An 18,847-nucleotide genomic window follows, 5' to 3' on the forward strand; every position below is an offset into this window, starting at 1 on the left:
AACAATGCCGCGAAGTCAAACATTGGAAACGGGGTCCGTGAAATCGTGAAGGTTCGTAAAGTCGTAAGAACGTTGGTCAGTACCGTGACAGATCGACGTGGTTGTGTTGACGGCTCCCCGTCGAGGGGATATACCACCGTGAAGGGGGGCAGTCGAGTGACCTTGAACGGTCGTATGTCGTATGAGAGAGGTCAGAGTTCGAGATATGCGACTCCAGGTCCTTTTCGAGGTCACCTGCGGTCTAAGAGGAGGTTGGTTGTCGGATGAAGTCTGGCTTGTTCTGCAGTGGAGCCCTCTTGCAAAACTGAAGAGGTTGGCACTGCAACTACGAGCAGTACGCGAAAATGACACCAAAGCTTGGCATTATTTCCCGCTCATTTAGCAACCACGTGAGGAGTGAGAGATAGCAACCGCAGTTACACCCGACGTTTTGCGAAGTCATGCGTTCGAGCTGGGTGATCAGACTGCTTCAAGCGGAAAAGGTCAACAGCCCGATCCTCGTCAGAGTTTCGAGAAAGGAAGGTGGGCACGATCTTGACCTGGATCTTCTCGCTACGGATGGTGATGCAGCGTTCACTGGAAAAGGCATGTTATGCCAGATGGGAACGGCCGTGTTGAGCTAAACCTCTCGTAGTCCGCCAGCGCAATCTAAAGAAACTAAGAGCGAAAAACTACGAAGGATCTGACGATGAATGGGCTGGAATCATTTCTTTCGGGTTCGCTCTTCAAAAGGGAGGCTCGATCAGCACCGCACAAAAGCCAAACCTCGAAGTCACTTGTTCAATCGTAGGCAAAGACCCCAAGTCGACTCTGTCGATCGCCTTCCGAAATAAAATCGAAGACATCACCCAGCATCTGGGAACGATTGACCTACCTCAAACTGAAGACACTGACGACATCGACTTGTTTGGATGGGCTCTCCAAGCAGCCGAACAGCGAGATGGGTTGGAAGAAGAAGTCACAGATCTAAGAGGAAAAGTCGAGGCAAAAGATGAAGTAGTGACGGACCTCCAGAAACAAATCCAAGAATTGGTAAAGACCAAAGCGGAACACGAGACACAGATGCTCTCCAAATTTACAGTGCTTCTGAACGAGAAGAAGCTGAAAGTAAGGAACATGCAACGAGTCATGGCCACTGCACAAACAGACCAGAAGAGGTTGAAACAACTGCGGTCAGTTATCAAAGATGAGGAAGCTATGCCAACAGGTCGTCGCACCAAACGGCTGGTTGAAGATGTTTCCGACAATGAGGAAACAGAAGAAAGCGAAGGCTTTGAGACCATGGACGTGGATACTGTTGGCCACCATCAGCAGAACGTTGACTCGCCGGAGTCCAATCCATCAACTCCACCTCGATCAGAACCTGACGATGAAGATGACGATCTTGATGCTATCGCCCGGTCACAGGTAAGAGCCATGAATGCGGCCCAGGATTCGAGAAAGAAGTCACCCAGTCCACTCACCCCTCGGCGAGAGCTACCGTCCCCGAAGAAGACGGACCGTCAGGCTAAGCCCACAGTTGAAGAAAAGAGAAAGCAGAATTCCCAGCCTGCGACAATGTCGGATGATGAAGAGACCGCCAGTGAAGATGATGAACTATGAATAAAATTACCAGGCGCTGGGCTCTCATGAGTTAGGCCACCAACTTGGATATGGCTATCCGCGTTGTTTTGGTTCGTTTTGGCCGCGCTGTATACAACTTGCATCGACCTTCTCCATCATATTCAACCAAAGTCCAGGTGTTAGTATGGTTTCATTGTTGTATTGTAGATGCCCCCTGCTATGATCTCAATGGTAGCAAAATAGCTAATCTAGGCGTTGACTCGCTTTTCTTCCCAGGTGCAGGTTCAATCAGCGGAGGCTGGCCCGTACTAGATCCCCTTGCCACCATTGTTGTGTTGCCGCCTCAATAATTAAAGTTTGGCTGGTCACGCCGATTGGGATCGTATTGGTCCATTCCTTGGTAGTGGTCGTCATACATTCTCTCAGCATGTTCCTTGGCCCTCTTCTTTGCCTCGTACGCATCATATTCGTCCATTCCCTTCGTCTCGGCAAGCTTGTCAATTTCACCCCCCACAAAGCCGGCGAGGAGTTCTTTAGCAAAAGCGTGCGAGACGGGCTTGCCTGGTCGTGTGTCAACGCGCTGACAGGATATTCTCAGAGGGGAATATCTTGTAACCTACCCTCCTGACGTTGATGATCCTCGAACAGCTTCATGCCTTCGAAGGCAGCACCGCCAGCGATGAGCTCATGGGAGAATTTGGCCTGGTTGTTATGGCCACCACTACCATAGACTTGCTGATGGGCGTCACGTCCTTCGTCTGTTGTGAGGTTAGCATTGGAACTGGGGGGTCAGCATTTGGGACATCCATCTTACTCACCCCAGCCGAACATTTTGGATGTGTTTGAGTTGATTTGAAGTTGTTTGGATTGCTTTGGGGCAATGTGGAATTGAACTGACCAGAAGTCGAAATTGAAGGATTGGTTTGAGATATGGGGAAAGTTCCAATATGAAATGAACAGGGCAATATATAAGAAGAGCTGGTTTCCGCCACCACTCTGAAGTTGGTGAAGGATGTCCCTTATTTCACAATTGGACGCGTGGAATAAACCCCACTTCGTCACCACTCAGTCTGGCCATTCATTTTGACGTCCATTCGTTTGCCACCATTGGGTCAACAGGTGACCTAGGAACCCAGTCTCCATGTCTCCCTAGGTATCTACCAGTAATGTTTGGCCAGGAATTCTGTGTTCCTGACCATTACGTAGCGCCACTGCTTGTCTCCCAGAGTTTGTATGTAATGTGTTTCTGATCCAATGCAGGGCCCACATCCCGGTGCATGCTTTCAGCTCGCATGTTCCTTGGCTGTTTTCTACCTCCACAAGGTCTTTGGGCTCGTTTACCTGCCACTAAAGGCTCCAAATATGAGTCCAGAAGTGAAGCATCGAATCCCGCAGTACCCGAGGACACGCGTGGCTCAAAGGTTTCCAAACCACAGCTGACGTGCGTTGAGCTTAAAATCCAATCCCCAGTCAGGGTAGCCAAGGGAAAGATGCTTATTTGCAAAGCCAAGTTCCATCCAAAAGCTTGATTTTCAGGACCCTGCGGACGTCATCCGCAAATCCTTTCCAGGTTTCAATACCTCAGGCGTCAGAGTTCGGATCGAAACACATTTCCAATCGTATCTGGCATAACGTGCTCAAAGCCTCTTTCGTCGCACGTTTCTTCTCTTCCTGCGCCACGATGTCCTCTCAGCCCTCGCCAAACGATTTTCCTGCATCTCTCAGTCCAATCATTCACCTCCCACCAAACAACAAGCCTACCAACGCCATACTCTTCCTTCCTGGCCTAGGCGATATGGCCGCCAACTTCTCCTCATTCGCGCGCGCCTTGAACCTTCCTGACGCAATGACAATAACCTTGAACCCACCGGTTCCCCTGCCATTCCCCCTCGGCCCTGGATATCAGTGGTCTGAGGATCTCCAAGTCGACTCGACCACAGGAGACCTAGATCTAGACTCATCGTTGACCCGGGCCGTCGAACTCGTTGCCCAGGACGTAATCGCAAAGGTCTTAATTGACAAACTCAAGTATCGCCCTGAGCAGATTCACCTCTTCGGCTTCGGACAGGGTGGTTCAGTCGCCCTTTCAGTTCCTCTACACAGCTCGCTTTCCGCCCAGTCTTCGCTGGGCGGCATCATTTCTATTGGCGGCGGTCTACCTCTATCTACATCCCTCGCCAACACGAGCTCCAAGAATAGAACTCCCGTTCTCCTTCTTTCTGGCTCTAAATCTCCACTGGCCTCCGCCGAGTCTAGCCCGTTGAAACGGGTTAAATCGACCTTCGAGTTCGTCACATATCATCAGTGGAATAAAGCCGAGGACTCGATGCCCCAGAACCGCAACGAAATGCTGCCCATGATGCAGTTCTGGGGCCGAAGGCTGCGAAGTAGGCGCGGTGTCCCTGACGACGCGGTTGAGATCAGTTGAGGCACGATATGATTTTCTCACTTTGGCCATACACTATTCGATACTTCACGGGAGGTTGGACAGTATCACTTTTCCAGTCTGTCCAATTCCTCCCTGGCCTTCATCACGGCATTCTCGGCCTCTTGTCGACTCCGCACCTCGACTTCATCCTCTATCACTCGGCTACCTTTTTCGATCAGCTCAGTCATCCTGCCCACAATCTTCTGAATCACGGTTCTGCCCTCCTCGTAGAGCCCATCTTCCAGCGCTTTGGTGGCTTTGAGCCAGTCACCCTGCATGCGCCATAATGCATATGCTGTGCCCACGGCCACTATTGTCCCGGCTTCGTACAGACTGCCTGGGGTGATAGACACGTAGGTCAGAGCAGAAAGACCGGCAGAGAGACCTGTGAGAGAAAGGGTCTTGAGTACGATTTGCTGGGCTGTACTGGTAAGGTTCATGATTGCGCGGTCGATTTGTCGCGAGCGAGTCATGGATATAGAAGTCGAAAGGGGGATCGATCGGCCGACCGCTGCCATTGTGGCCTCTACAGTGCCAGCAGCGTTAGTCACAACCGGCTGCATGGGAGGATCTGTCGCCATCTCGGCCTGAGCCTGCACAACAGGAATAGCTTCCGCAACTCTGTCCACCGTCGTTCGTGTCGTCCCAATGCCCTCTGATTGTCTGTAAGTAGAAATGAGATCCATAGGGAGGATGCCAGCTTGAGATAACCGGCCAGATAGTTCATAGACCGCTCGTTCGGTATGTGGTAACCAGGCATTCGTTACCAGATCGGTGATGATCAAGCCCACATCATCCACGCGCCAGAAGAGTTTATACCATGCCAGTTTTCGCCAGTTGCGCGAGCTCCAAGCCGAGGCTAGGCCGGATTGTAGTTCCAGATGCGCTTTACGCGAGAATTCTTCAATTGACGCCTCCAGATTCGCTCGTGTTGCGAGACTTAGACTCCTCTCGGCCTGAGATCTAGCCTCCAACGCTGCCTGAGCTTGGAGATTTCTAGACGCATTTGTGAGAAGCGATGAAATCAGCATCCTCACGGGCGTTGGGATCGGTCCTTCAGATCTCGAAGCAGATGCCAATGTAAGCCAGCTCGAGAGTAACGGCATTCCGGAATCAATCCATTTGTGTTCGTAACTAGTAGCCTCTCCAACTGACCTGCGAATGGCGGCGAGACCTTCTTCGGCCTTTGCCACATTCACAATCAGCACCTGTCCCGGTGCTTCCCCCTCGATACCCTCCAGGTTGGCTACCAGTCTGACAGACTTTCGATCCTCTCCAGCCGCAAAATTCGTAGACGCCAACAACTCAGCAGCAATCAGAAGCTCATCCAAGCCGTTCGTTACCAGCAAACTGCTATGCACTGGCTGACTGATGGTTGTCTGCCTTCCATTCGCAGCTGTAGGGGTTCCGATTGAGGGCGACAGGAACGCATCCGACGTGACCGCTTGGGCGGCTTGTAGAAGCTCCCCTGTCCTCGGACCGCTGACCGCAGACACCAGAATTTCGATATTATTCCTCTCGAGAATTTCCGAGGGCACATAGAGAACTGGTATTGGGTTCCTCGCTTGTGGTAGATTGGGATTTGGCGGTTGTCCGTAGCGGATCACAAGACCCTGACTGAAATCTGAGTCCTGCTTGAGCAATTGTCGTTCCCACTGACTCTCATCTTTCAATGCGTCCGCGAGGAGGAGCCGCACAATCCTCCGTGCAGTCTCTGGAACGTTGAGCCCCAGGACCGCCACTCTTGTTGTAGGAATCTCAAACTCTAGGCCTTGAAGGGCCAACTGTAACCGGCTCAAGTTGACCTGTGCAGATGCCTTCTTCCGTACATCTCCAAGAGCTTCGTAGAGGGCTTTATATCGGGTAGGGATATTTTTCGTGGCATTCACCGCGGTGCCAGAACTAAGGGTGGAGGCGCTTTGACGAGCGCTGCGGAAAGCTCTTCGCAGGCTGGATTGAAGAGGTTTGGTTGTTCGCCATGCTGTGCACGAAGGACAGTAGAACAAAGCGTCGAGAAGGGCGTCAAGTTGAGGACGAGGAGGAGCACTCGGAGCCTTCACCATAGCTCTGGAAAGCTAGGTCATAGGGCAACCTGTTAGTTTTCATTGCAAGGTTCGTATATTTGAAGAAATTTGGCGAAGTGGTGACGGCGAAGCATTGCCACCTGAAACGAAGTTTGTTGCACAATGGTCAGTACGGTAGACGCGTCTCTTTCTACCGCGACATCAATGACAACTCGTCCGCAATTTGTGTATATATACAATCGCGGAGCATATGATGCGAAACGTGCCTGATCAAGGAACGGAGCTGGTATGGCTTCTACGACCACCATGAACGCCTGGCTGGAGGAGCTAGTGCTCTCAATTCTTCCACCAACCGTCAAGTCTGCTGATGTACGCAAAATTAAAGACAATTTTATCCGCAGAGTCAAGCACCATAACTATGGACGAACAAATCAGTTTGCTGTTATTGACAAGCTCTCCGGCCTCGAGGAGAAGTTTCAGGTCCTCAATCTCGATGAGCTGGCGGGAGAAATGTATTCCTGCCGCATGGAGTTGAACAAGCACGACGAACACTGGTTGCCAGATATTTTGGACTTTTTACTCCATCTCTCGCATGATCCCGCAAGCAACATTGGGAGGAAGAAGTTTCCAAAGTTCCAGCCTCGATCAGAAGCTCCGCCGACGCTGAAGTGGACTGACATTACCGCGGACGATCCAATTGATCCACAAGACCTGATATGGAGAATGCCAGAGTACAGTGATTTCAGTTCTGATAACGACGAGATCTTGATTTTAAGTACGACGACCTCTCCGGTCACGCTGAAACAGCATCAAGAGGAGGAAATTCAAATTGATAGGGTTTTCGACACATCTAGTGGCACTGAGAATTTGAACTCCTCCTCGACACTGGAGATGTCGCAGTTCTGGCGGGCATCAGAGGATTTCGATACCCTCACGGAGAAACAAGCTGTTAGAGAGGTCTTGTTTATGCTTGGTGGGCACCCGACATCGGTCTTCACAACAAACAATTATATTATCCGAGCCAATCCACGATATCGTATCCGTCATCTTGAGAGCAATACCTCGAATGCTGTGCTTGGTGAGGCTGCATCCGTTGGATCAAGGATCGCTTCCATCCGTCAGTGGTTGCGAATACCTCAAAGCGTGGGCGTGCTTCAGCTTGTCCAGAGTGGTATCGGGGACAAGATTTCAGAATTTCAAAAAGCAATATCTCGGATGCATCACGACATTTTGCACTCGGCCTCGTCCACCGGGGTTGTCAGCCTACTCCAAATATTGCAAATGGTTAGAAAGGAAATCCTCCCCTTGGCGACTATCTGGACGATCACGTCACATTTGTCCCCAAACGACTCGATCACGGCCTTAAATGCACTCTACAGTCAAAGTGATTTGGCGTATTCAAGCTACGACTCGGTGGCTCGTGAAACCCTTCTTCCAATTTTCTTGTCTGCCCTCAGATTATATGTGAAGCCTGTCGATGTTTGGCTTCGTACAGGCCAAATTGAGGCGAGAGAACCATTCTTCATATCCAGGAACAAGCAGCCACGAGATGCAACCACCTTATGGCACGATTGGTTCATATTGTCTTCTAAAGACAACCAATTAATTCCCGCATTCCTGAAGAAATATGCCACGACGATCTTCACGGCGGGCAAGACTGCCGCTTTCTTGCACAACCTTGGACGAGTGGCAGTGAACGAAGGCGATGATTGTCCTGGGCTCTCTGATACTGCTGCTGAGACAGCTCACTTGGTTGATGGCTCACCGATGCCATTTTCGGCCACCTTTGAATTATTACTTGATCGTCATCTCAGTTCCCTTCTAGACAGCTCCACTACAAGACTGAAAAACTTGCTCGAAGGCAGTTGTGGTCTCACCAAACTCCTAGATGCTTTTGACTACCTCTACCTGAGCAAAGACGGCGTTATCCTGGACAGGATTGAAAGCAGAATGTTCGATCAGATTGACCGCTGCGTGGAAATGTGGAACGACCGTTTCCTTCTGGCAGACATCTTAGCAGACGCATATCAGGACATCGACTGCGTTGATTCGGAGTCTATCACCGTCCATGCTGGTTACACCTCCTCCAGAAGCATGGAGAGTCGTCGCCGTTCGGTCAAAATTCTCGGGGCCGTCACAGTCTCTTACCAACTTAGCTGGCCTATCGCGAACATCATCCTTCCGGCGTCCACTGTCTCCTACCAACGCATCGCCCTGACCCTTCGCCAAATCCGCCGAGCGAAATCGATCCTAGAGCGGCGGGCTTATTTCCACGCCCAGAACATTCCCCTCGGCACCGACACAAATGACCAGAAAACTGCCCAAGTCCTCTATTCGAAGCTCTCGGTTTTCGTTAATGTCCTGTATGCACACCTAACAACTTGCACCGTTCAACCCCTGACAAGCACCATGCGATCTCACCTCAGCGTGACTGGCAGTGTTGATGAGATGATTAGGGTGCATAGGCAATACATCGAAGCGCTAGAGCACGCGTGTCTGAGTAGTAAACGGATCAAGCCACTGCGCGACAGTCTTCTGGCAATCTTGGACCTGTGCATCCGCTTTGCGGACATCGTATCGTCGCCCACCTCGGCCGTGCGGTGTGGTTCTGCAGACCCAGACTTTGAAGCCAGCTCGTTCGTTTCAGCACGCAGCCAGCGGCGCAGACGCCGGACTATCGGTGGCGATAGTAGTTCCTCCGACGTGGAAGATGCGGGTGATGGCGAGGGCTACTCAACATTCATCCTCGACGAAGATACGACTGTGATGCAGGAGCTCACCAACGTGAGCGTTGCGTTGAACAAGCATCTCTCATTTCTGATGGCTGGATTGAGGGGTGTGGCGAGGAGTTCAGGTGAAGTGGGCGACGGATTTGAATTGCTGGCGGATGGCCTGGAAGGCATATTCCCGGTGAGGAAAAGTATGGTGTATTGAACCGCCCAATGGGGCTAGCTGGGGGGACTGGGGAAGCATAATCCGAAAAATCCCCTTATTGTCCGTCTACGCTGATATTCACCGCATGGTACAATAAGGAGACGTCAGGAAGTCCTCCTCCATTTTGTTTCATCCGCCTCGTCGCCTGCGTCGCCATTACCTTGATTATCTTCTTGTCGAGCTCGCACGGTACCGGCACCAGGACCCAAACCTTCTTCCTCCACGTCATCTTCTTCGTCTCTATTCTCAATCCAATTGCCGTCTTCATCGACAAACTCATGCATATTTTCAGCTGTGATCCAGCCACCACTCCCAGGAATGGCCGGCGGTAATCCTCCGTCTGTCGTGCCCGGAAAGGCCAGCCCCGCTTGGAATAGGTGGCTCCCTCCGTCGTCCCCATCTCCGGGGTCTACCGGATCAGGGTGCAGATTTGAACAGTTGGACAATGCTGTGAACATGGCCATCACAGGTGTTTGCTCCGGCTTGTCTTCCGCCGGATCTTCCTCGGTAGCTGTCGCGGGAGGCGGTGAAGCGGTCGGAATGATTGTGACTGATATGGACTCGGGTTCTGTATCGTCGCTGCCGGCAACTTCAATCGAGGATGCTAACTGCAGGTAAAGACCTTGTTGCTCGCCCGCGGAGGGTTGGGGGAGGGATTGGATGGCGTGCAGGGATATGGAAGGGTATGGTATGGAGACACCGGCCGACGCGGAATTGGAGAATAGGAAGAGTTTGCTGGACTTGTCAGTTTACCAAATATACAGTGTGAACCAGTGAAACGTACTCCGACGTGACCCAGACATCAACATCCTCCACTACCCTTGCTGTCCCTGTTGCGCTCGTGTCTCCATTCGATTCCGTGCCATTAGCATGAGATTGGGAGGTTGCTGTCTCGAGCAGAGGAGCGAATGCAGCGACAGGTTGGATTTCATGCTCGAGGACGATCAATTTGCTGCGATCACCGTAGTAATGGAGGACTGGAGGCCCAGAATAAAATGAGGCTGGAGTCGCAGACTGATGCTCGATGAGGGGAATGAAAGACGAAGCTTTTGGTGCTTCTCGTAGGACCTCCATGACAGACTGGTTGCAGGCGCAGTTATTTAAGTGGTCCAAGTGTTGTCAAACCCGATCTCATGCGCTGTTTCTTGTTGGCAGGAAATTTTTCAAAGGGCTTGATGTTGACGTTGACATTGGTGGGGATTTAAAAGTACTTCATCCCCATACTGCCTGACTAAGAAAGGTACGTATAACTTGCGAGACACTTTCCCCTAAGTGTAGGTTAGACTTGTTGCTTCTTCTTGTTATCAGTCTGACCCAACTTGACCAATACCATCTTCATCCATGGCTTATGGCTAAGAGTCTTTCATTACGATGGCCGTCGCACGACCCGTGAGGTTTCTCGGGGCGCTCTCCGTGATCCTGGTCTTCTTCCTCATTTATCAGTATTTGCGTCCGACCCCAACCTTATCACCGCCGGGTACGGTCGTCGGAAATGGCGACAAACTTGACAGCATGGAGCGCGACCCGCTCGTAGATCGTACGAAAATTTTTTGGCGATGGAAAGATACCACAGCTAACCGTCGTCAGCAATTGGTGAACCTCCCGAACCTCTATGGCGACATCAAGACCACGATTATTCCCCCGACAATCCCAACTCAGCACGAATTAATGCCACTCTTCTCTCTCTCGTCCGAAATGAAGAACTCCACGAACTACTCCCGACCATGAAAGAGTTGGAAGCAACATGGAACCACAAATACAACTACCCCTGGACCTTTTTCAATGATGTCCCGTTTACAGATGAATTCAAAAGAGCCACTCAGGAGGTGACCAAGGCCAAATGCTCCTATCATCTCATCCCTCCAGAACACTGGGATATGCCTTCATGGGTCAGTCAGGAACTGTACGAGGAATCCGCCAAGATTCTCGAGGAGAACAATGTCCAGTATGCGGGAAAAATCTCATACAACAAGATGTGTAGGTGGAACAGCGGCATGTTCTATCGACATGAGGCTCTTCAACATGTGCAATACTACTGGCGAGTGGAACCCAAGGTCAAATTCTTTTGCGATGTAGACTACGATGTGTTTCGGTACATGCAAGACCATAACAAAACCTACGGGTTTAACATCAACCTTTTCGATTCACCCGAGTCGATTCCGTCTTTGTGGCCGGAGACCATCAAATTTTTGGCGGCCCATCCAGAATACCTCCACCAGAACAATGCCATGGCATGGTTGGTGGACAATCAACGACGACCAGACAATAACATCAAGGCACACGGATACAGTACGTGTCATTTCTGGTCGAATTTTGAAATCGCCGATCTGTCATTCTGGAGGAGTCAAGTGTATGAGGATTACTTTACCCATCTTGATCGAACAGGAGGGTTTTTCTATGAACGATGGGGAGACGCCCCGGTCCATAGTATTGCGTTGGGATTGTTTGAAGATGCCAGCAAGATCCATTGGTAAGGATTTTTCTTCCGTTGTCGAAATCAAGGCAAAAATGTTGACTTGTTGTAGGTTCAAGGACATCGGATACAACCATGTTCCGTTTTACAATTGTCCCAACTCGCCCAAATGTCGTGGATGTACGCCGGGGCAATTTTATGCGGGTGAATCGTGGTTGCAGCGAGAAGACTGTCGACCAATTTGGTTCAAATATGTTGGGACTGGCTAATTTGTGCAATGGACATGGGTAATAATCGTACACACATAGAGGAGCGGTTTGGCCGATTTGAACGTTGAAGCGTGACGATGTATTAAAGGGATGAATACATGGCATTGAATTGGAGAACCGCTGGCGCACAGCTCGTATAACAAGCACGAGCAAGAAATGTGGCGTTGAGCTTCGAGAACAAGGCGCAAAAGCGGGCATGCGACCGGGGGGCAGATCTTCACCCTCCACCTCCATCCCAACCTTTCCTCTCAACCAATCTCCATAAAAACTCCATTTGCCTTCTCCAATCTCTGAGTCTTTCGCTTTAATGATCACCGCTCATTCACCGGTCGGCAATGCTTCAAGAAGCCATTAAACCTCGATCTTTACCATATCTGCCCCTGTCCTGCATATCCACCAGTCCTTGGTATCCCTACTGTCCATCTTCGCCTCGGCTGCTACGTAACATCAACCCCCTCCAGAGTACCGTACGCGTTGGCGTTTCGCGGGGAAACATGACTGCTGGATGATGGGATGGACTGGGCATGACAACACTGATTGATGGACGGATGAAGGGCTCTAATCGTCCTCTCGAGGACCGGACAAGACCCGACTGACACCGTCATGCCTCCGTCTGTCTTTAAATAAATAGGTTGCGTCTAGGTTTGTTGCCGATGCCTATCTAACACTCCATTGTCCTCCTGGCATATCTTCTCCCTTCCCCCATTCCATATTATATCTGCTTCACACTTCGCCATCATGGACATCAAGACTCCATCTGAGAAACCTGTTTCTGGCGCCGCTGTTCCGGACGCAGTGCACTCATCAGCAAGTTCTCATGAAATCTCGTCCGATGAGAAGCCCACTGTCTCCACCGCTGAGACCGTCCCGCAACCTGTCTCGCACAATGACATCGGCAAGGCCTACGACCCTAACCTCGCACCGCGATATACCAAGAAGGAGGAAGACGCTGTCATACGCAAGCTCGACTGGCACCTTATACCCCTGATTTTCGTCCTCTACAGCTTGTCGGTGCTCGATCGGTCAAATCTGGGCAATGCGCGGATCTCAGGAATGGAAGAAGATATTGATCTCGAGGGGAAACGGTATGATTGGTTGGGAACAACGTTTTATATCTCTTGTAAGCCTGCCTCTGAGGGACACTCCAAACTACATTTCCTCCCGTCAACACGTCCACGATCATAACATTTTTGAATCTGACCTACCATTTTGTAGACATCCTATCCCAGTGGACACAAATCGGCTGGAAGGCATTCCCGCCACACCAGTGGGCCGCATTCGCAGTGTTTTTCTGGGGTCTCGTCTCAACGCTCCAGGCGGCTTGCACATCCTGGGCCGGCGTGATGGTATGCCGAGTGTTCCTCGCCATCTTCGAAGCCGCCTACGGACCTGGCGTCCCACTGTATCTATCCTTCTTTTATCCCCGGGAGAAACTTGGCTTGCGAACAGGCATCTTCCTGTCCGGCAGCGCGGCAGCAAATGCGTATGGGGGTGCCCTCGCATACGGTATCTCACAGGCCAAAGCCTCTATCGGGCCCTGGCGAATCCTGTTCATCGTCGAAGGTGTTCCAACTTGTTTGCTGGCACTGGTGGCGTGGTTCTATTTGCCTGATGATCCTCATAGTGCCAGGTTTCTGACTGAGCGTGAACGCGAGATTGCTGTTGATCTGTCTCTTCGACAACCTGGTGATCGCACGGGAAAGAAAGGATTGCAGTGGAAACAGGTCCTAGGCGGCCTCATGGATTACCGATGTCAGTATATCCGCTCTTTTTTCCCCCTTCTCCCCCCCGGGAAACCGATTTCTCTCGTCAGGCCTCATATATATACACACTGACAATTTCAATCTAGCCTACCTCCCACCACTGATGTACTTCGGATGCAACGTATGTTTCGCATCCCTACCACTCTTTGTACCCACGATTATCAGCGAGATGGGAGCCTTCAGCAGAATCCAAAGCAACGGTCTCTCCGCGCCTCCTTACGTTCTTTGCTTCCTTGCCATTGTCGGCACAGCCTTCGTTTCCGACCACGTCGGCTTGCGAGGCATTTTCGTCGCGGGTCCCGCTCTCCTCGCGGCCGTTGGATACATTATTCTCGGAACCACAACGGGCGTGGCACCACGATACTTTGGACTCTTCCTAACCGTTCTGATCTTTGTGTCCGTGGCCATGACGCTGACATGGGTCGGCAATACGCACGCAACAGACAGCAAGCGGGCAGCTGCACTAGCGATCCTCGCGACCGGGGGCCAATGTGGTCCCGTCTTGGGTACCAATATATTCCCCAAGTCCGATGCCCCTTATTATCGCAAGGGTATGTGGATCTCATGCGGCGCCTGCCTTCTCGTCTTCGTCACCGCGTGCCTACAGATGGGTCTTCTGATCCGTGCGAATCGCAAACGAGATCGCAAGTACGGTCGTGACCGGGAGGTAGTGCATCTTGAGCGACCGACGGACTTTGGCAATGATAAACAGTTTCGCTATGTGGTTTGATCCGAACCCGTCCGAGATGAGAAATGCGTGGATGGGGACAATCTGGTATATCAACTCGACATAGGCGTGAATGAGATAAACCGGTCGACCAGGAGCGGTACTCTTCCATGTCTCTGATGGATGCTCGAATAATACGGTTGTGACATATCACAGGAAACCCAAGTAGGCACGTGATAAATTCCGAGCCAACCTGATGATGACATGTTCAGGATTTCTTTCCTACCTTATGCCGATGCAAGACCGAGCTTGAGTTTTATGTCTCTGATTCTATTCGCATCCCTTTCGATGTCCGTGATCGTAATCTAAGCAGACACTAGATTTTGTGTGAATGATGACGGCGGGTTTCGCACCGCACAACAAGAAATAGTATAAAACCTTCGACCGACCACTCTAGCTGGTCACTTTTATCGGGAAAACGGCCGACTTTGTGTCAGCGAATGATGTCTCGTCATTGCAGGCATTAATCCCAGATCTATCAGAGTGAGGGATGAACAACTTGTCATGAATATGGGCACCCACCCTAGGACCAGCTTTGCAAGAGGGAATGTAGGTGCGGTTTGGGACCGCTGCGCAAGGCTGAAAATTGTTCTCAGCCAAAAAGGGCGCCACCACGAACGATATCATCTACTATCTACCGTCTTCCTACTCCGTTCAAATACTGTCCTCTAATCCAATCACAGAATTTTGATTCCGACATTGCCATTCTCGAATCGATATCGAACGTGGTAAGTGCAATATCACCGCCGTAAAAGGGGGTTGCGTAAAATTTCCAACCAATCAAAGCAAGCTCTTTGTGGAGTCACGTGATCTCTGCTGTAAGTATAAAGAAATGCCAAACAGAACGCATTGCTGTGGCGGTTTGAGAAGGGCAATTGAAGCAACGTCATCCATGTAGGGATGCGAATATGGACACGACGACTCCTTCGAGGAAAAGGAGAGGCTTGGTCCAAATTAGGTCCTTTGGATCAGCTTCTTGTAGGCTCATGACCGTCGGTCTAGATTCCTACTATATAACCATCAAGGAGAGAAAAAGGACAAGCCATCCCGTAAATATAATCCATTCATGTCCAAAGAATACATTCATGTGTATGTCCAAGCCCTGGTATATCTCCGTAAGTCATCATCCAGCCCTTTTCTTCCATTTTGCAGACGTGTGAACTGTTTTGGTACAGGTATTTTCTCTTCTTGCAGCAGAGGTCTTCAACCGTGGCATATAACACCAATCCAAAATTCCACCCTGCTGGGAACTCTATGACCGAGTCGTTCGGCTGTTATACCCCGGTCTGTTTCCATGCCTAGATTCAATTCGATATTCACAACTTCCTTCCTTGATCACATCACATTCGTTCCCGTCTTGGACTTTCACTCGATTGATCGGTGATAACATCTGGGTCTTCGTACTCGACTTTGTAGTCAATCGTATGCAGAATAACATCATCCGTCAATCCCTTGACGCTCTCACTGCGGTCCATCTCCACTTTGCTGCTTGCTTTGGTCGCGTGAGGTCTATTATATCCCAGCTCCATGTTTGTGACGGCTTGCTTTTGTTTCTCGCCCCAGAGTCCAGAGTTGTCGCTGCTGCTATTCAAGGTCTTTCCAGCATTGCTGTTCAGTCCCAATCTGCTGGCCAGGCGTGAGATACCTGCGCCAGATTTGTGTGTTCGAATTCTAGTCTGGCTCCCACTCTTACTCCTGGATTGTCGAACGAAGGAGTTGGTAAGTTCATGCTCCGGAACATTGACCACGATAAGACCCGGTTTGATATCGGCGAGGAAGGGTTTGAGGGAAGGAATACATGCGGCAATGATAGATACGTTGAGCATGATTTGGGCAAAGACTGCCGGAACGAGTGCTTCCCAGGTAGGGTCAACGTCATCGGATTTATAGAGGCGCTTCAGATAGACGAGCATGGCGACAGTAAATCCGGGAACACTGTCGCAGAGCCAGTCAGTATCAAAAGTCCATCAAGAAGTGGAGATCCAAAATCATACGCTAGTCGGGATGAGAAAAGCCCGGTAACGATAAACCGTTTGCTGAACGACACTTGAACTTTGCGCATCATCAAGAACGGAACCAAGACGATGAGAAGATCACTGAGGATGTTCAAAGTGTGGATTCCAGCATTGAGCGCAAATAGATCGACACACTTGTTGCCTTCGAAGTCCCACGGGCTGGGAAGGTTGCATTGAAAAGCCAGTGCAAGAATGCTTGCAACAGTCCATAGCCCAACGAACCCAAGGATGGCGTAGCAAGAGAGGAGCAGCTGCCGCGTGGGATTGATTGCGACAATCAAAAGGGTCACAGATGCTTTGGTTGCAGCCAAAATTGCGATCCCCAGGATATTTGCAGCATAATAAGTCTGGAAACGAGTTAGATCAATGCGAAGGAGGGCAAGGAAGCTGGGGATACCCTACCTGCTCAAAGGATTCAAACTTCGAGTCCGATAGATTCTTTCGACGCTGACCCATGCCAAAATGAACGGATATCGTTATGGTGATGGTCTGTGCCACAGCAAGAAACTGAGGGCTCGTCAGTCGGTTGACGCGACTTTATTTGGGCGGATCGTGCCAAACACTCACTCCTGCTATCAGGATAAAATAGTCATTCGGGGTCAAACGATTGGTTGCTTTAAATCTGGTGAAGAGTTTTATGAAAATGGTCATCAAACTCAGGACGATGAAAATGTATGCGCAGACGATCAACCATGGGCCATGATTATTCGAGTTCAGGCCCTGTAACGGGGCATCAAGAGATCCGTCACTGGAATCGGTCAGAGACATGTTGGGTAGTGGATGACCTCAACCTTGAGATGGATTATTTGATGGTTGAGATCGCCCAGCTCGAGGTTCAGAAAAATGGCCAACCGAGCCTTCTTGAAGGAAAACTGGAAAGGTTTCAGTGAGGAAGCATGCTCGATCCAGTGGCCGGGGCCGTGCACTTGGGGATTGATGCAGACAAATGGTCTAAACCCAAAAGAAATGCCGTAATACAAGAACAAAGGCCGCCGAGAGTTTCAACCGAAGGGAAGGCTCCCTTCTGCTAAGACAAGTTGATTCTCAGCGTGCGGCGTGCAAGGACTCGGTGGAGTGGTAGAGAGACTGTTGGACACAATATGCCTCCGTATCTAGGGTTGGTGGAGCCGCATATGAGAGTTTCTGCTGGCGTCGAAGCGGGAGATTCCAGTCCGCAATGAATAGAGATACAGGACAAGCGCAAAGGATGTGAACAAAAGTCGTCAGCATTCCTGGGAGGGAATCCCGTAGGCTGGCAAGAGACTGGGTCAAAGCTAATGCGAACACGGAGACCCTCCGGAACCGAAATCTAGAGCTCTATCAGGATCAGAATGAGGATTGGCGACGTATTCAAGGGGGGAGCAAGGCGCAAGGAGCTTACTGCTGGTCACAGTCCTAGCTTAGCGAGAATTTGCGGGGCGCTGGTAGGGTAACCTCAAACAGATAAAGTCACAAATGTACTAAGACACTTTGACGTCCAAGGGCCAAGGGAGGCAAAAATGGTTTTGAATGGTCTGATCCTGTTTACTTTGCTCTGGCCCAGGCGCAGTATGGGCCGGCGCAAGAGGACGATTTTAGAGACCTTCGGGTTCCCAAGGACAAAGGGGTTCCAGGATTCATTGGGAGGTTAATCGTTATCAATGCGCTAAGACGAATCGAGTCAGTTACTAGTTCGTCGGTCATACTAATTCAGGCCAATTGCATGCAAGGTCAAGGAGGAAGTTGGACAAATGCTGCCTAGCGTGTAGCTACCAAAACGAGCCGAAGAGAATCTCCGGGGAAGCAATTCTCTGTCGGGCCACAGCAGGTGGGCTACCCCCTCCAATAAGTTCTCCCATCTCGGTTGGATAATGTCCAGCGCATGCCAAGCGGGTCGCAACCCATCACTTGCCTGTCCTTCACTTTTATTGGCTTGATAATTCATTAGCAACATAGTTTGACCTGTCGGCTGCGCTACATGACCCTCCAGTCTCCAATCCTGTACAATAATAACTTCCCGCTATCGACCGGGGATTGCATCTCACTGCACCTCCTGTACGCTATTCTTCCCCGGCTCTTTCTGACTCCTCTCTACGCTCCTTTGTCGTCGGCCTTTACAGCTATTCCCTTCGTAGCGGCACGAACCGCCCACGTGATATGCCCACGGATGAATAACTCATAACTCCAAAATGTTCAGCTATCATGGCAATTGGGCGGGAAAAGACACAGATTTTTATACACACACACAGCACGCTGCTGCATGATCCCCACCATTACTGTCAAAAAGTTTAAAGCTCTTGACCAATCATGAGTATCTACATCACATATACCAAGTCGATCATGATCAGATTGCGATCATCATTTTCTTATCTCTGGGAGTTGACTCCCTGCTTAGACCGGAAACATCTATCGAAGTTATTCCCCACTCCACGTTGCAATCACTAACCATCCCCATGTCGTCTCCCCTGGGCCAAGCGATCTGCGCGGCTCTAGTCTAGGCACCGTGTGCAGAAAATGGTCCGAGACTCTGGGTTCTTCAAGATTTCACTCCCATCATTGTCGAATATCTCCCTCGTTCTCATCGAGCAAGTCGTTAGTTGCCTGTTGCAATCTTTGTCCAAACACTATGCTGAGACAATTGATTGACACCGGGGAGTGCCCCGAGAGAGCGAGTCCGGACCGCGAGTGTCGAGGGGGTTCTGAAGCTGTCCAAGTCACCATTTGAGCCTAGT

At 50.6% G+C, this 18,847-nt stretch overlaps 9 protein-coding genes across 9 annotated transcripts; 5 read left to right on the forward strand and 4 right to left on the reverse strand.

Annotated features, from left to right (window-relative positions):
* Positions 1 to 440: 440 nt before the first annotated feature.
* Positions 441 to 1,602, forward strand: Z518_11362 (uncharacterized protein; the record flags this gene model as incomplete). The annotated part of the gene is made up of 2 exons (XM_013411057.1): positions 441 to 561; positions 635 to 1,602. 2 exons carry the CDS (start codon positions 441 to 443, stop codon positions 1,600 to 1,602), a joined length of 1,089 nt encoding a protein of 362 aa, XP_013266511.1.
* A 304-nt stretch (positions 1,603 to 1,906) lies between these two features.
* Z518_11363 (uncharacterized protein) lies at positions 1,907 to 2,394 on the reverse strand (the record flags this gene model as incomplete). Its single annotated transcript, XM_013411058.1, has 3 exons — positions 1,907 to 2,124; positions 2,184 to 2,321; positions 2,382 to 2,394. 3 exons carry the CDS (start codon positions 2,392 to 2,394, stop codon positions 1,907 to 1,909), a joined length of 369 nt encoding a protein of 122 aa, XP_013266512.1.
* Positions 2,395 to 3,244: 850 nt separating this feature from the next.
* Positions 3,245 to 3,991, forward strand: Z518_11364 (uncharacterized protein; the record flags this gene model as incomplete). Its single annotated transcript, XM_013411059.1, has 1 exon — positions 3,245 to 3,991. One exon carries the CDS (start codon positions 3,245 to 3,247, stop codon positions 3,989 to 3,991), a length of 747 nt encoding a protein of 248 aa, XP_013266513.1.
* A 65-nt stretch (positions 3,992 to 4,056) lies between these two features.
* Positions 4,057 to 6,054, reverse strand: Z518_11365 (uncharacterized protein; the record flags this gene model as incomplete). Its single annotated transcript, XM_013411060.1, has 1 exon — positions 4,057 to 6,054. The coding sequence occupies one exon, from the start codon at positions 6,052 to 6,054 to the stop codon at positions 4,057 to 4,059; it is 1,998 nt and encodes a 665-aa protein (XP_013266514.1).
* A 249-nt stretch (positions 6,055 to 6,303) lies between these two features.
* Z518_11366 (uncharacterized protein) lies at positions 6,304 to 8,949 on the forward strand (the record flags this gene model as incomplete). Its single annotated transcript, XM_013411061.1, has 1 exon — positions 6,304 to 8,949. One exon carries the CDS (start codon positions 6,304 to 6,306, stop codon positions 8,947 to 8,949), a length of 2,646 nt encoding a protein of 881 aa, XP_013266515.1.
* Positions 8,950 to 9,053: 104 nt separating this feature from the next.
* On the reverse strand, positions 9,054 to 10,023 carry Z518_11367 (uncharacterized protein; the record flags this gene model as incomplete). Its single annotated transcript, XM_013411062.1, has 2 exons — positions 9,054 to 9,684; positions 9,734 to 10,023. The coding sequence occupies 2 exons, from the start codon at positions 10,021 to 10,023 to the stop codon at positions 9,054 to 9,056; spliced, it is 921 nt and encodes a 306-aa protein (XP_013266516.1).
* A 297-nt stretch (positions 10,024 to 10,320) lies between these two features.
* Z518_11368 (uncharacterized protein) lies at positions 10,321 to 11,631 on the forward strand (the record flags this gene model as incomplete). Its single annotated transcript, XM_013411063.1, has 3 exons — positions 10,321 to 10,486; positions 10,537 to 11,419; positions 11,475 to 11,631. The coding sequence occupies 3 exons, from the start codon at positions 10,321 to 10,323 to the stop codon at positions 11,629 to 11,631; spliced, it is 1,206 nt and encodes a 401-aa protein (XP_013266517.1).
* Positions 11,632 to 12,369: 738 nt separating this feature from the next.
* On the forward strand, positions 12,370 to 14,124 carry Z518_11369 (uncharacterized protein; the record flags this gene model as incomplete). Its single annotated transcript, XM_013411064.1, has 3 exons — positions 12,370 to 12,751; positions 12,847 to 13,383; positions 13,481 to 14,124. The coding sequence occupies 3 exons, from the start codon at positions 12,370 to 12,372 to the stop codon at positions 14,122 to 14,124; spliced, it is 1,563 nt and encodes a 520-aa protein (XP_013266518.1).
* A 1,337-nt stretch (positions 14,125 to 15,461) lies between these two features.
* On the reverse strand, positions 15,462 to 16,904 carry Z518_11370 (uncharacterized protein; the record flags this gene model as incomplete). The annotated part of the gene is made up of 4 exons (XM_013411065.1): positions 15,462 to 16,056; positions 16,116 to 16,483; positions 16,539 to 16,643; positions 16,704 to 16,904. The coding sequence occupies 4 exons, from the start codon at positions 16,902 to 16,904 to the stop codon at positions 15,462 to 15,464; spliced, it is 1,269 nt and encodes a 422-aa protein (XP_013266519.1).
* Between the last annotated feature and the right edge of the window lie 1,943 nt (positions 16,905 to 18,847).

The sequence above is a fragment of the Rhinocladiella mackenziei genome (genome assembly GCF_000835555.1).
Source record: "Rhinocladiella mackenziei CBS 650.93 unplaced genomic scaffold supercont1.13, whole genome shotgun sequence".
Classification (NCBI taxonomy): domain Eukaryota; kingdom Fungi; phylum Ascomycota; class Eurotiomycetes; order Chaetothyriales; family Herpotrichiellaceae; genus Rhinocladiella; species Rhinocladiella mackenziei.